At 53.7% G+C, this 16,098-nt stretch overlaps 1 protein-coding gene across 3 annotated transcripts; it reads left to right on the top strand.

Annotated features, from left to right (window-relative positions):
- The first annotated feature begins 4,961 nt into the window (after positions 1-4,961).
- CEP68 (centrosomal protein 68) lies at positions 4,962-15,597 on the top strand. Of its 3 annotated transcripts, none has more exons than XM_065682256.1 (7): positions 4,962-5,066; positions 9,110-9,524; positions 9,997-11,421; positions 12,215-12,337; positions 12,519-12,615; positions 13,424-13,578; positions 15,184-15,597. In XM_065682256.1, the coding sequence occupies exons 1-7, from the start codon at positions 4,996-4,998 to the stop codon at positions 15,232-15,234; spliced, it is 2,337 nt and encodes a 778-aa protein (XP_065538328.1). In that variant the 5' UTR covers positions 4,962-4,995; the 3' UTR covers positions 15,235-15,597. The 3 variants fall into 3 exon arrangements, with proteins under 3 accessions (XP_065538328.1, XP_065538329.1, XP_065538330.1); XM_065682257.1 differs by lacking the exon at positions 4,962-5,066 and adding an exon at positions 5,916-7,936; XM_065682258.1 differs by lacking the exon at positions 4,962-5,066 and adding an exon at positions 5,962-6,000.
- The last annotated feature ends 501 nt before the right edge of the window (positions 15,598-16,098 follow it).

The following is a 16,098-nucleotide window of genomic DNA, read 5'->3' on the forward strand; positions in this document are numbered from 1 at the left end:
TACAGAAGGGGAGTATGGTATTTATGTACATTTCAAGCTGATTTTACTAGCCTGCACTTGTTCTCTTACAGATACAATTCACTGATGCTCACAAGCAAGGAAACATGGTTGTTCAAGTGGTCTGGCCCCATCACTTGCACGCAACATGCACAACAAGGGATAACAGCTGTCAAGTCTTCACTTAACCTCTCAATTTTGGGACAGTTCTTAAATAAACTTTAAGAATTGGCAGTTGCTTTGTAGTGATCCTTGGCTGCAGTCTCTGCTCCTGCCGGGCTGCCAGGAGAAGGAATGGGAGGGAGATGTGATACAGAGGGTCTTTCACGAATGAGTCATGTGTACTATGGGCTTATCAGTGTGAGTCCTGGGTTTGACAAAACCAACACAGTCTGAATTGTTTTTGCTGGGAACGGTGTCATTAGTTATGGATACAAGTTGTCCTTAACCCCCCTGCCCTGCTATTTCTTCTGACACTTACAGAAACGGATTTTCATTCGTACCCATCCCAACATCGCTTTTACAAGTCTCATCACTGACAACTGGCTCCTGCAGATCCCAGCTCTGGTTTTGAACAACCTCTGGATTTTGCTCATGTCATACAAATGACAAAGGGCCAAGACATTCCAGTAGTTAAAAGTGAAAAATAAGTCCCCCACATCCTCCACTGAAAGCACAGTAAAACCTCATGTTTAAAAAGCAAAAATAATTCCAATTATTCATTTCCCATTATAATTCACATTGATCAAAAGCTGCCACCACCTCCTGACCATCTGGCTCCTATTGCTTTCACAGCAATGTGTCACCTTCATCCAACAAGAGGAAAGGTGAAGCACCTGGACCACACGGACTCCATCCCCTTCATCCCCTAGCCCTGATCTGCGGCTATGGGGTGGTATAGAGGGGCTGGATAGAGGCAAAGAGATGCTTTGTCCTTCAGCCTTCAAGCACCTGCCTTTGTGGCCCGGTCTCTCGTTGCTGGCAGTCCATCCAGGCTGTTCGTGGTGTGATGGGTACATCGTGTGGCCAGAAAGGAGAAGTGCAATATCTAGTTGAGCTTTTTCTTGGGCTAAATCCTGCTCAGCTGAGCAACGGAATGATAAAGCTCTGAAGCTGCCCAGCTGCTGGCACTGAAGCTCATTGCTCTGCACTTCGATGTTAGCACTAAAACAGATGTCACTCTAGTTTTCCCTCCATTCTTTATTAATCCTGCTTTATAGGTTTCATTTGTTCAGCTGCCCTGGGTGTGCTTCAGTCTCATTTTCGGGCGCTTCTCCAAAATCAGGAAGAAAAAGCAGCAGCTACCTTTTTTAGGGAATATTTAGCAATAGTGCAGTGGTAGCTATGATGTTCTACAAGAGTGAGGGAAAGTTTGTAAGCTTTCAATGAACCTTTTCATAACTTTATGGAGAAACTAAAGCGACATGGCTCAGTTTGAACCTGCTTATTTAGACACTACTACAGTGACTGTCCAGCTGAAGGACTGGATTCCTCAGGGCCCTTCTGTAGGTCCAGGACCATGATTAGTGAATTAGTGATACAAATGTGGGATCAGAGAAAATCTGCAGGTCCCACCTGAACGGAAAGGTCTGGGAACATGGAAAAGCACAGGGCTGCAACAAAAGAACTGGGAGAGGGTCTGGGAAGCATGGAAATTAATCTAGATGTGAGTAACTGCACTAATACTGGTGGGAAACAGTAGATTAAGGAGCAGGATCAGGAAGTTGAGGGCAGTCAGAAGCATGAGTCAATGCCCTATGCTATGAATAAGGCAGATACTATACCAGGGTGTGTAAAGAGGAATGCATCCTGGACTACCATAACAGTTTTGCCTAATTATAGCCAAGCCCATGCTGGAGTTTTGGACCAGATTTAGGTGTTGAGCATTAAAGAAATGTGGCCCAAAGAGTGAGAATCAAGAGGAGAACAAGGGCAACAGTCCAAGATATGGAAATCCTGACTTGTGGGGAAAAGAAAAGGGCTGTTAGCCTCAAGAAGAGAAGGACCTCTCCCTGCAACCACCTTTGAGAGAGGGGTTAAGCAGAGGGAGTTTGCCAGCCGGGCTGTCCTTATGGAGCTGGAGTGCATTGCTGTCGCCTTGCAACATGGGTATTTTTATAAATCAGGGCCTGAGCAGCTTTAACACAGGGGAGGAATAATGTCAACACTTCAGTGCAGCCAGCAGAAGCAAAGGCAGCTTGAGCAACTCCTTCCCATCTGGATGATAACACTTGAAGACAGGCAGGTGTACTAGCAGGTTACATGTCAGATTAACTCTCTGGCCCTCTGAGGCACAGCATCAGAAATGGGACAGTTTTCCAAATGCAGGCAAATCCTCCCCACAGATAATGCCAAGAGATGGCAAAGTGATTACAGCCAGATTTTCTGTTCCATGCAGTGCTCTAGCAATATTGCTAGCAATGCTCTGCGAACAAATAGGTCAGGTGCATGCCCTGCATTTGCTGACATCTCATCCATCCCAGACATTTGCATTGTGAGACTGAAATCTGATGCCAACGATAGTGTAGATGCTATTCAAGAGCATATGGTGCACGTCCAGGCCTCAGGTTTCATCGCAGAGTATTAACTGTCTGGCTTGTAGTGTGAGACCATCCAAGGTAGAAACAAATTGCAAACTGATGTGCCAAAAGTTCTGGCTAACAGCACAACATTGGTTATGGGCATGTTAAAACTCCGGATACACACAGCTGGTGCTCCTGGTGGATCTGGATCTGTACAGAAACATGGATATTCCCACCAAGAAGGTAGAACTTTTTTAAGAAAATTGATTCTTCCTATCCCAGCTTCTCACATACTCTAGAAATGAGCCACTTCCAAATGTGATCACTGGACGCACGCTCTACTTCACAACATAGGTGTGGGGATTACTGCTGCATTACTGCATCCACGGATGCGGTGAAATCATTTGTCTTTGCTGCGGAACCTTCTTGCTAAAAAACACAGGTCTGAAACAGTCTTGAGGTCTAAAATCAGCAAGAAAATACCCATGTTAGTCTTTGCCAGCCTTCAGTGACTTCGGGTGGGAGTTTGGCCGGGTCTGACCCTGCATTATAGATCAAATACACTAGTGACTCTTCAGCAGAGTTCCTGACAAAGAAGGCCAGATGTCAGCAGGAAAGAGCCGCTAGCGCTCCCCGAGCTTTTAACTACTCTCTCCTTTAGATCACCAGTTTGTTCCCCTTTGTTTATTGACACCGTCCCAGTGTGAGCCCGAGCAGAGGGGAACAATTCTGCGTCGCCCTGGCTGTTCTTGCAGACATCCTGGCACTCGTTTGATGGGAGGCGGAACAGGACACAAACCTTTCCTGCCGGGGCTGAGACCGCAGCCGAGCGCTATTCAGCTCCGAGAACAATGCCTGGCAGCTTGCGAGTAACTTAAACCAGCTAAAAACGGCCGAGCCCGGCTATGAGTCATGACCTACCCGTGTTTGCTTCGGCCTGAAACCAGCGCGGCCTCTACTGCCAGGCAACCGGCTCCCTGTGGAATACGCACTAAACAACATTAGAAAGGACTTCTCTTCCACAGGGGCTCTGCCTGGGTGAACTCCAGCGAAAAGCCAGCTCTCAGAAGCGTGCATCCGAGGCAGAGGGATGGATGTGCAGCCCCCCGGCCGAGCTGCTGCAGCATTCACCGCAGGAAGCCCAAATACGGAGCTGTTACCCAGAACAGAGGTGATGCAGGCTTTTCCTTGGCTGTGAGCTCTGCTCAGTGCGCCGTGCCATGTTACACAGCGGCATTGCAGCTCTGCTCTTTGAAGCGGCCCCGAATCTGATATTCCCACTCTCTGTTCCTTTAAAGAGAATAAAGAAGGTCCTCCCAGATGGTAAATGGGCTCGGTTCCATTGAGGTCAGTAGAGTAAACCTGTGTCACAGCAGCTGGGAATCTGGACTATAATACACAGGGTGGCAGGCTGGGGCATGCTGCAGGGGCGAGCAGTGTGGCCAGTAGCAGTAGCCAGGGGCTTGGGATACCTACCTGAGCGAACCTGAGATGTCTCTTTGGTCCTTCACGGCCTAAAGCTGGCAGCAATGTCATTCATAGATCGCTTTATCAGATAACCGACCTCTAGGAAATCCCAGCGTTACCTAAGAAACAAGCTCCAGGGGCAGGTGATGCAGATAAAAACCAGGATCAGCCTCTGGACACAAACAAGGTTTGTATTTTCCATGGGATATGGGTGCTCCATCCGCCAAAGAAGGGCCAGGCAGAGCCCCCGAGCAGCCTGTTTCAAACCTGTGGTGTGCGCATCTACCCAGAAAGCCGGGTAAACCTCCAGCCTAATGGAGGTAATTATGCTCAACATCACTTTGTATTTAATGTAGCATCGTCTTAGAAATAGAGGTCCTGAGGTCAACCATTAATTCCCGCACATTCAAACTGGAACTTTGGAGTCTGCTCTGGCATGCTGGGCACCACTGGCACCCGATGGGCAGCCCCTGAACACACTCGCAGCCTGGTCCTGAACCAGACCCCCTCTGCCGCACTGGAGCAAGCTCTTGGGCCGGGCTGCAGGGACTTTGCCTTGTCCTGGTAGGATGCTGAAATCCGTTCCCGTTGCACGTACAGCCACTGCCCACGCAGCGCCCCTTGTAGGTGGTTTCCAACCCAGAAACCCCGCGGGGAGAGGGCAGCGGCTGCCAGCGCACGGCCCGGCCGGGGAAGGTCAACGCACAGGGGCGGGGAGGCACCCCGAAGCTGCCACAGCTCCTCAAGGGCACCGGAGGTGGCGCTGCTCCGGCACCAGCACCCGGAGCTCCGCAGCGCCGGTACCCGGCGGCTCCTGCGCTCCGCCCCGCCCCGGCTCGGCTCGGCTCGGCTCGGCTCGGCTCGGCTCGGCTCGGCTCAGCTCGGCGCCGGAAGAGCACCCGGAGCGGGGCCGCAGCCACGGCGGCCGCTCCCCGCCCAGCCCCGGGTCAGCCCCGGCCGCGCCGCGGGCCCCAGCGCCACGCTGCGCTCCCATTGGCTGCCGCGCCTCATGTTACGTAAACCCCGCGCTCCCATTGGCTGGGACGCTGGCGGTGGGCGGGGCGGCGGGGCCGCCGCTCGGTAGGTGCGGGTCGGGGCGCGGCGGGGGCAGCGGTCCCCGGGGAGGGATGGAGGGAGTTGGGGGGGCCCGGCCGGGCACGGCTCCGGGCGCCGCCGGGGGTTCCGGTGTGCGGGAGGGGGCAGAGCGGGCGGCTTTCCCGTCGGGAGCCCGTCCCCGTTACCTGCAGCGCGTTCTGTCCGTGCCGCCAGCAATTCAGGGCACCCCAGCGTGCGGTGCCTCCCCCGCTTGTTGCCTTTGTGTCGGAATTGGTGTGTTTAATACGCGAGGTTTCGGCTTTGGAGAGGCTTTTCGGGCAGAAAGCGTGTCAGAAAAGGAGCAAAAAGTACCAGACCTCGCGTCCCGCAGGCCTGAAAGGCAAGAGCGGTGTGATTCCCCCCCAAAACAGACCCCAGACCCCCCAGACTACAACAAAACCAGCGCTGGTGGGAGACAGAAACTCTCTATCAGCAGACTCTGCCCTCGTTGGAGTCCACCGGCCAAGGGGTGATGCCCACGGGCAAAGGGAGGTCTCTGGCTGGGACAGAGCCTGTGCTGTCCACTGGGTTTTGTGTGGATCTTTGGCAGGCGGCTTCTGGTGACGTGGAAAAGGAGGATCGCTTTCCTGGAGGGCTCCCTGTGGACCGCCTCCCGTTGGAATGAATGAAACAGCCACTGTCTTCATTTCTTATCAGTCGCGGGTTGTGTTTCTGTGCCGCCCCGGCGCTGCGGAGACAATGGAGGGCTCGGGTGTAGCCGGGATTTCTGGCTGGGTTCCTTTGGGTTTAAGGGCAGTGGAAAGTCTCCGCCGTGCCCAAGGCTGTGGTCGCACGTCCCTTGTCAGAGCCGTGCCTGTCCTGACCGAGGATTGGGGTTTGCTGCTTCCTGGCGTGAGGGTTACTCTTGGTGCGGCACCGCCACCGGACCGCTGAGATGGAGTGGTTTTGGTGGAGAACGGTGAGAAACCTCGTTTGATGCGGGCTTGTGTAGCTGGGAGGTGCCCTGCGTGGCGTTAGCCTTTCCACCTTGGCTTCGAATAGGACTCCTTGCCTGGTTGGTCTGCGTATGGGGTGTGTGTGACTTCCCCATCCAGTTTGCATCCAAGTGTGCCTGGATGTCCACCTCCCACTGAAATGAGTTGGAATTAGCTTCCTGAGTTAGGGACTTTGGAAAGTCAGCGAAATCTGGGGCATCCCTTTGAATGCCTTGTTCTGAGAGGAGCAGATTTACTCTCGCCCGTGTGTATTGGCAGGTTTCCTGGTTTCTCTTTAGCTTCCAATTAGCTTCTGGAGATTTAATGAACCCGTGAAGCAGCACTTGCTCTTTTTTTAACGACTGATGGCCTCATAGAAGTGTGCATCACTTCAATGCTGCCTCCTTAAGATCAACAAACAGCCCTGAAAGTTCAGATTAGTTCAACCTTTGCGCTCCTGCAGACAGCTACAGAAATAACAGTTGGGTTCTGACCTGTAATTTCTTCTAATGCTGTTTCACACATGCTTTTCAGATTTATGGTTAAGTTTATATCAGGTTTATAGTTGCTTTTACTGAGCTGAGAACATGACTCAAGCCACTACATCTGTTGGAAGTAATGATGTTTGAATTTAATGCGGCATCATCTTAAAGATAAAGATGTGCTGTGGTTGAGTGTTAATTACTGCACATTCAGTTTGAAACTCTAATTTGATGCCTTGTTAAGCTTTTCTTCCTTTTCCACATCTTTTTAAATCACTGCCCAACAGCAGAACTGATTGTTGAGGCATTTATGTCCTAAGCTACGGGTGCCCAGCACCCTCCTCTCTGTTAAGGTTTCTGTTTACTGGGTCAGTTTTGGATATACGGCGCTGCCAGGTATGTGCAAGGAGGGGTTAGAGCTGCTGAGATGCCTGTTCATGTCATGGTAATTAGTGATGTTCTCTGCTGAATCACCTGCTTGTCACAGGGGAGAGCACCCAAAATGGTGAATTTAAAGCTTTGAAATGGATCCTGGAATTGAGTATGTGACACCGGGTAATTCATCATCCCGGTGGCGTTTTGCTCATTAGGTTTTGGTTGAAAGAGGAGGTATCCAAGCAATGAGCATCGTTTCTCCTTGTGGCCAGGGCCCTGGCTTTCAAAGCCAGTAAATATGTCTCAGGGGATTTTCTGGGCATTTACATCACCTGTAAGTTGGGTTTGGCCTTTGATTCGCTAATATTTCCTTGCCTGGCTGTTTAAACAAAACTGATTCAGAGGGACCAAACAGGAGGTGGTGAAGGCTGACAGGTGACAGGGGCTGCCTGCGGGGGCTCAGGAGACCTCTGGCCTAAGCGGTCTCTATGATGAATACGTGAAGAAATCACTGCACACGCTGTGTGGGAAACACTCATGGGTTCCTGAGTGGTTTGGGGTACTCCTTCTGTTACCATCAGAAACCTGTCTTCTGTTGAACAAGTTATATATGCTTACATGCATTTGAATGATACACTGTTGTATAATATATAGGTGATTTAGCAGGGGTGGGACTATTTACTGCAGTCAGCACATCTTTTTGTTTGGATGTACAACCACTTTGGGGGGAAAAGAGAGCAATGCCATTGACTCTAGGGTAACGCGATGTGCGTAGGGTTGTTCGATAGTGACTGAAGCGACGGAGCGGTTGAGTCCAGGTATCAGCAGAGGCTTGCATGGAGGGCTGGGAGAGCCCAGGCTTCGCTCGCCCTCTCCGCAGCTGCTGCCGTGCTCAATATAGCCGTGGCTCTCGGGGAGGGGAAGGCAGCTGCGGTGCTGGGATTCGGGCTCCCCTGGGGACCCAGCGCGGCCCCGCTGCTCTTTGTTCTGTGCACACGGGAAAAGCCGTCTCCAGGAGGTGGGATCGTAAAACGAGACCGTGACACAACAGCTAACGGAGGGTGTGAGTACCAGCGTCTTTCCCATTTCCAAGTGCCGTTTGGGAATACCCTTCTTCCTTCTTTTAGTTCTTTGAGTTTGCTGGTGCTGTTCCCCTTGCTGCCTGTCCATCAGTGCCCTAGCACTAGCTGCGTGAGTGCCAGCAAAACCACTCTGCTGGTGTTTTCCTAATGCCAGCACCCTGCTTTGGGCTGGAGCTGCTGAGAGAAGCTTTGGTACTGCCAGCGCTCTGAGGATGTGACTGAGCGTGCGGAGGGGATTTTGCCAGCGCCGGTTTTGGTGCTTTGTGGGTAGCCCATAGGGTGTCACTTATGTTGAGAGTGGTTTCGAGTCCTGCTGGCTTGGAGGACACGAGCAGAGGTGCTCGGCTCTGGTGTTCACTGAACAAGATCTGTTGGGCCTCCGTGGCTTGGCTCTGCCGCAGCTCCTCACTCGAGGCCAGTGAGAGGTGGTGGTGGAGCATCTCCGTGCATAGAGCACTTAGGGCTCAGCTTTGAGAATCACGGCTCACGTTAGAAGGTTCTGCAGCAAGATGCAGTGGGCTTGGCCATGCAGCGGGCTTGCAAATGTGTCCCCGGTTGAGCAAGCCTTTGCATTAATCAATTGCACAAGGAGTTAATTCCATGGCTGAGCTGGAAGCTGCCAAGTGCCACGTTTGGGTTTTGCAGCCTCCTGCCGCCCCCTCTGATTTTTTATATATACTTCTCACTCCTGGGTGGTTTCCATTCCAAGGCTTTGAGTTTGCCTCTTAAAACCCCCTCAACTTTCCATCCCAACAGCCTTCAGGGCTCAGCCACCCTAAAAGGTGCTTCGCGTCCTACTTTAATGTCTCATTCGGGCCCAGTTATCTCATGGGGTACAAGCTGTTTGTGAGACTGGCCGTTGATCCAGGAGACAGTCGCGCTGTGCTGGCGAGCCTTGAAGCACAGGTTTGTTCTCAGTGCAGCCAGAGCTTTAGTTAGGTTGTCGCTGGGTGTCACATCCTCAAAACCAGAAAACGCTGCCGAGACACAAAGCTTTGCTCTTTCCTCTGTCCCACTTGACGCCCAAGGTGCGATTTTAGGGTCTGACTCAGTAAATGCTTTATCCCTTCATTATTAGACACCCCCAGTTTCTTTACTTCGCATGGAGACGGGGGGGTCCAGCGAGAGCTGCTACCGTGTCTTGTGTGTTTCAGAGAGCCTGAGGCTTGGCAGCATCCTGTCCCAATGGCTGTGGATGTGGGAAGATCGCCTTCCGAGGCCTCGCTGAGTGGGAAGGCCGAGAGCAGCGGCCGGTGGGACTGCGCAGAGGTGGAGATGGACTGCCCAGAGCTTGCACACAGCCTGCGCCGGGTTGTAGGGGCAGAGCAGGCCAAGCCCTGCCCGCAGGGGATGGACAGCGTGGCACTGAGCGGGCACAGTCGCTTGGCCACTGGTGTTACCCAGGGAGGCTCGAGCTACCGCCAGGAAGTGTCTTCAGCATCCGCATCCAGGCTTCCCAGAGCAAGGGGAAGCCTCTTGGAGACAGAGGCATTGATCTATGGGGTCACTGACAGTGGTGATGCGCCTCGTCACGTTAGACACCGGTTCCTGTCCTCAGAGGAGCAGCAGGTGAGGGGGTGTACGTACGGGTGTTGCTGCATCACCGCGGGGTCCCAGGTGAGGTGGGGACCGGTGTGTGTGGTCTGTCCTGTGGCCTTTCCCTGTCCTGCAGCCAGAGCGTGCCCTGGGCTAAGCCTTGTGCTGGGGAAGGGCCTGGGCTCCAACACCAAAGCTGTTGCCTCCATTCCCATATTGCTGCTGCAGAGCTGGGAAGTCACTCGGAACGGGGCTCCTTAAATAAGTGCCTCTTGCTGCCAAATGACTTGAGCAGCTTCCCAAGCCCTCGGGATGCCTTTCCTTAAAAACGAGCCTTACTGCAGGCTTCAGGCAGCTGCATGCCATCCTGCAGACGGAAGAGAGCTCCCCTTCCAGCCTCTGCTTGCAGCTTTCGTCTCCATACCTAGCACAAAGGAGCCTTTTGTCTGGATTCTGTGCTTCATTTTGTACCTCTCTCTCTCCCTTTTCCCCCATCCTGGAGCAGGTGAAGGCATCAGGCTGTTGGCAGCCCGTGTCCAGCCCCCCCAGCTCTGCAGAGGACAGCATCCTTGCTGGTAGCTGCCACTTTGCAGGCCGGCAGAGCCGAAGGCTGGGAGCTCAATCCCCACTTTCCTCCACGCTGGAGCTCCTGCAGCCTCAGACGCCGCCGAGCCCCAGGACCACCCTGCGGAGCCGCTCCGCATCGAGCTGCTCCACTCTGTCTTCGGAAGAGAACGGCCTCTCCGAGGAGCCTTCCCGGAGCTTGCCGGCCAGCGTGGATGTGCCTTCCCCTGCCACCACCACCCGGGACCTGTGCCGCCGGTGGGGAGCAGCACCAGGCAGGGCACTGCGGGTGCAGAAGCCCTTCAGTGCTCTGCTTGACTACCGCAGCACCGTGGAGCGCATCGGGGGCATGTCAGCCTATCAGGCTGATTACTGGGCATGTGCCCTGCCGGATTCACTACCCCCATCTCCGGACCGTCGCTCTCCCCACTGGAATCCCAATAAGGAATATGAGGACTTGCTGGATTATGCTTATCCGCTGAAGCCAAGATACAAGCTGGGAAAGGTGCCAGACCCTTTCTTCCATGACTCGGGAATAGGTTTGGACAGCTTCTCTCTTTCCCCTGAGGGCACCTCGAGGTCCACCAGCATCTATGGCCGAGGTGGGCAGGCTCAGGGAGGCAGAGAAAATGGACGCTGGGGGTTCCTGGGCTCTGCAGAGAGGTTCTCCACCCTGGAGCCTGGAAAAAGAGGCCTCTCATCCTATGAACCTTTACCTATTGCGAAAGCATCCTCCACAAGAAGTGCTTCCTCTCATCCTTCAAGAGGCTTTGCTAAGGATGGAGCTGCGGAGTCAGCTGGGACGGGCTCATCTGGCCGCCCTGCTGCGGACGGGAGAAGCTGGTGCACCAGAGGGAGCCCCTTCCCGAAGGACAAAGGGCAGGCAAAAAGTACTGGGAGGTTTTTACCTACAACGGCAGTGCTCCCCTTGAGGAAGGAGTGGGACGGTGATGAAGAATTCCTCTCCCTGCCTCCGAGACTGCTGGAGCTGGGAAGGCTGGCTCAGTTCTTGTCTGATCTTTCCTTAACTGTAAGGACTCCTGGGCATGACCGTCACGAACTTCCATGTCACAGCAACAGCGGGAAGCCCCTTTCATCCCAGCTGGCTCCTTTCGGAGGAGTGGGTGGCAGGGATGGAAGAGGGAGTTTTGAGGGATATGCTGGGCTGTGGCACCCCTGCAGCTCTCGGAAGTCCAGCCAGGAAAACACTGAACCGTGTGGCCGCATCCGTAGGGATCCTCTGCAGGGGCTTCATCCACCGACTGGTCTCAGAGACACATTGGACGGGACGTACCTAAATGAACCACGAGTCAAGGGGCATCCCAAGAAGAGCCTTCAGAGCGAGTCCCTTGCCCAGTGCGTTAAGGTAGGCTGAGACCAGAAATAAGGGTTGTTATGGGGAGCTCTGACGTGAACTGTGTTTATGGCACAATTAAGTAAGGCTTCCCCTTCTGCATGGTGTTTGGTGCCTGGCACCTGGGTGTAGTTTATGCAGGGGGGCTCACTGGAGCAGATAATTCCTTCTGATGGAGCAGGAGCCCGTCTCGCTTCTCCTGGGGGATCAGCTTCCACAGCCCATCCATCCTGCAGCACTGCTGCACCAGGGAAGGGGCCGGAGCTGCAGCTGGGGCTGGTGTGGAGCCCAGGGTTTGCTGCCTGCCCCATCGCTCCCACTGTCCAGTGCCATCCTTCCACTGGTGCCGTGCTCTCCACCTTCCCCTCCATCGTCTTCCTCACCCCAGCCCTGCGCTGAATTGGGAATCTATGGTGGGCTGTTGGCTATAAAGTAGTTACTGTCCTGCACACAGCTGCAAACACCGGGGCAGCTCATCCCCTCCTCTTGCATGGGGATAACTCTGCTGATTTAAAAGGGCCTTTTCTACCATCAGCATCAGGGTGTATCTCACCTCAAATCACGGTTCCAGGGGGAAGCAGTTCGGCTTTATAGCAAATTCCTGGCTCCCAAGGAGCAGGAGTAGGCCTGCAGTCTGGTTTCAGTGGGAGTGTTTAGGGATGCTTATGTGTATGAATGGGAGGACAGGAGAGAAGCAGGGAGCAGGCACTTTCCGAAACAGCGTGGGCTCACCTATTCCTGTCCCTGGTGTGTCTTTGTTGCAGGAACAGATCAATAACCCCTTTTGTTGTGCTCTGTTAAGCAGATGTTCTGCTGCCAGCTGGAAGAGCTGATCCGCTGGCTGTACAACGTCGCGGACATCACTGACAGCTGGGTACCACCCTTGCCGGATGCCAAGAGCGTGAAGGCATCGCTGCACCGCTGCTTGGTAGGCATCACCCCTGGCTTTTCTTCCCCCTCTGCAGTGCTGGCATGGTCCAGGCGGGCGATGTGGGATGCGTTGGGGTGCGGAGCTCAGTGTGGGAAACTGCTCCCTGAGCATCCTGCAGTACGTGTGTCTCTTCCAAACACCCTTCTAAGCAGCGCTCCTCTTCTCCTGCCCTTCCTAGGAGTTCAGGAAGGACGTGGCCAACCACCGGAGCCTGACAGAGAGTGTGCTGGAGAAGGGAGAAGCTCTCCTCGACTGCATGGCATTGAATTCACCAGGTGAGGAGGAGCAGCTGAGCGGGGGCCAGGGACACAGCTGTGATGCTGGCCAGAGCCTCTGCCCCACGAAATCCCTGGCCCCACGTGTGTGTGGAAGCAGGGGGCACAGCGTGCTGTTCAGCAGCTGCATGGGAAAAAGGGGTTTACATCCCCATTGCTGTCTGGAGACTTGGAGCTGAGGTGTCTCGGAGGTTTGAAGTGATAACTTTCAGCTGCACCACGGCGTGACCCTTGTGCTGTGCCATCCACTGTGGGTGACGGATGTGTTTGCTCTCTTGTAGGTCCCTTAGGTTTTATCTTTACTACAGCGTGGCCACTGGGCTGTGTGTGGGATGCTGTTGGCCTGCAGCAGGGAGATGCTTCGGCCTGGTGCAGGAGGGGTGATTTTCACACCCTGTTTGCACTTGGTGTATCCCAGGCTGTGGCATGGCACGCATGGAGCAGCCGCTCCGGTGACCTGGTGCATCCTGCATAAGGGGTTTGTAAAGGGTTGGCTGCATCTGCAGTCACCAAAAGGGCTTTAGTGGTTGAGTGCTGCATTATGGGATGGGCTTTCTTGCACAGTCCCAAAGGTCTCCTTTAGGAGGCTCTATTTCTACATCTTCCCTCTTAACCTGGAGCCTCCCAGGTCACTTCCCACCCTTTCCAAACTCTGCATCACATCTTGGACGGGGTGAAGATCAGCTTAGTGATCTCTAGCACATTTCCTTCCAAAGCCTGCCCAGGTGAGTGGAACACTCTCCCTGCGCTTACAGACATGGAATTCTCACATTACTACCCGCTCCATTCGCACATTCCTGTTTTCCAGTTCTGAAGGACACGCTGGGTTTGATTGCGAAGCAGTCAGAAGAGCTGGAAACCCACGCAGAGCACTTGTACGAGTCCGTTCTAGCTGCTGCGGGTCCCATGCAGGGCGAGGATGGGATGGAGGACAAGGGGGTGCAGCAGACGGCTGCTCAGTGGGTAAGGAGGGGCAAGCCAGCCTTCTGAGGCGGGGGGAGAGGGGGGAAGATGAACACCTAAATTAGCAAACACCATACATCAGGCTGCGTTATTTCTTTCAATCTGATGCTTGGAAAGCCGAGAAGGAGAAGAGAGCAAGGGCGAGCTCAAAGTGGATGCCCCATGGTCTGTCCATGTGTGTCAGGGAGGAGCGGGGTGGTGGTGACCCCGCTGATGAAACCCCAGAGCACGATGAGAGCGGTGGCAGCTCCTCGGAGGGACACGGGGAGCGGGCAGGTCACTGTCAGTGAGGGTGCAGGGGACAGCAGCAGAGCAGCTGCTGTGCTGGAATCACTTGGGCAGCAGAGCGAAGACCAGGAAGGGGTATTTGGGGGGGGGGTATTTTCTCAGAACCATTCTGCTTTGCCGTGTCATGGAGGGAAGGGGGAGCAAGTGAATCCCGGTGTAAAAGGGGCTAGAAGACTTGATTGCTGGTTGTGTACCCAAAGGGCAGTGAAGGCTCTGGAGCGCAAGTCTTGAGAGGAGCGGCTGAGGGACCTGGGGGTGTTTAGCCTGCAGAAAAGGCAGCTCAGGGGGACCTTATTGCTCTCTACAACTGCCTGAAAGGAGGATGGAGCAAGGTGGGGGTCAGTCTCTTTTTCTCCCCCAAGTGATAGGACAAGAGGAAGGGGCCTCAGGGTGTTCCAGGCGGGGCTTAGACTGCATACTGGGAAAAGTTCCTTCCCAGAAAGGGGTGTCAGGCACTGGAGCAGGCTGCCCAGGGCCGTGGGGCAGTCACCATCCCTGGAGGTATGTAAAAGCCGTGTAGATCTGGTGCTGAGGAGCACGGTTTAGTGGTGGGCTTGGCAGTGTCAGGTTTGTGGTTGGCTTGGATAATCCTAAAGGTCTTCCCCAACTTGAATAAGTGATTTCTTGACCATCTTCTTTCAACAAAAACAGAGGCAAAAGCATCGCCAGAGGGCACAGCAGGAGTGCCAGCGAACAGGGGTGCAGGGGTGGCCGTGGCACGTGGTGTCTGCAGGCAGAGGCACCACCAGCTGTGTGCTGCCATGGGCATCACTGTCACCGTGTCTGTATGGAACGGAACACTCATGGGTGCTGCCGCTGCGGCCAGCAGCACAGGAAGGCTCTTGGCAACTTCTAAGCACCCAAAGATAGGACGTTAGGAACTGCAGGATAACCTTGGCCACCCCCTGTTACCTCAGACTGTTGACATCCCCACAGCCTGCTCCATGGCACGCCTTAACGTTCGCAGTTACAAAAGGGAAATGGTATTTCCAGCACTTTAGAGACTAACAATAGCTTAAGTAAGTGCTCAAGGCCAGGTTGGACGGGGCTTGGAGCAACCTTGTCTAGTGGAAGGTGTCCCTGCCCACTGGGGGTGGAGGTGGAACTGGATGACTTTAAGCCCCCTTTCAACCAAAACCGTTCTCTTATTCTGTGATAAGCAGTCTGTTTAATTGCTAAATATACCTGTATTAGAGCTATATCCTCTCACTAGTGAGCAGCTCTGGAGGTGATTTAAGGAAGTACAGCACGGGTGTTTTCTTTTGCTGTTGGATTGCAGCCAAAGCACAGGAGCAAACTTAATCCATTTCATTTCAGGTGCTGCCTCTATCAGACCTGGCCTTGGTCAGCCAGGCACGGGATGGCTGAGAGCTGCAGCAAGCACCAAAGCACCTCCTTCCCCTCCCGCAGAGACGCCAAAACACACAGGAGCACTGTGTTGGGAGTTAGCCAGCTGCGGCTCATTTTGTGCTGGTTCTTTACTGTGGCTTGAGGAGGGCGAGCTGTACAGCAGCTCTCTGGCTGCTGGGGTGTGTAGTTCATGGTTGTGCGAGTGAGGAATGTGCATCTGGCCTTTGGGGGTTTGTTTTCTAATGTAGCTTTCCTGGGGTTTTTAATCGAAGCGGCTTTGTTCCATGTGTTAGCAAGAACGTCAGGAACACATCCGTTTGTAACTGAGTAATCCACCGTGTGCCGTGCAACTCACTCCTAAGTAAAGCCGTGTGATTTTAATAGCTGTGGTCTCATGGTTTGTTTGTGATCTTCAGAAATAGGTGTGAGAAGCCAAGAAATAGCAACTCCTCCTGCATCTTGGGAGCAAACGGAACTCTTGTTTATACTTAGCCACAGTCCCTGGTGGAGAGGGATTCTTCATCAGGGCTGTACCAACAGGACCAGGGGTGATGGGTTCAAACGGAAACAGGGGAAGTTCAGCACTGGATATAAGGAGGAAGTTCTTTACTGTGAGGGTGGTGAGGCACTGGAATGGGTTACCCAGAGACGTGGTAAATGCTCCATCCCAGGCAGCATTCAAAGCCAGGTTGGACAGGGCTTGGGCAACATGGTCTAAAGTGAAGCATCCTTGTGCATGGCAGGGGGGTTGGAACTGGATGATCTTAAGGTGCTGTCCAGCCCTAACTATTCTATGATTCCTGTTGATGCAGAGCCTATTGAACTTCCAGCTTTCTTAGGCATAAACACAAACAGCCAATATACTATAGAAACCTTAGTAAT

This window comes from Lathamus discolor, chromosome 5 (assembly GCF_037157495.1).
Source record: "Lathamus discolor isolate bLatDis1 chromosome 5, bLatDis1.hap1, whole genome shotgun sequence".
Lineage (NCBI taxonomy): Eukaryota > Metazoa > Chordata > Aves > Psittaciformes > Psittacidae > Lathamus > Lathamus discolor.

Coding starts and splice junctions, on each gene's coding strand:
- CEP68 (XM_065682256.1), top strand. CDS start 4,996: ATGTTACGTAAACCCCGCGCTCCCATTGGCTGGGACGCTGGCGGTGGG. Junction 9,525..9,996: donor TGTCCTCAGAGGAGCAGCAG/GTGAGGGGGTGT, acceptor ATCCTGGAGCAG/GTGAAGGCATCAGGCTGTTG. Junction 11,422..12,214: donor CCCTTGCCCAGTGCGTTAAG/GTAGGCTGAGAC, acceptor TCTGTTAAGCAG/ATGTTCTGCTGCCAGCTGGA.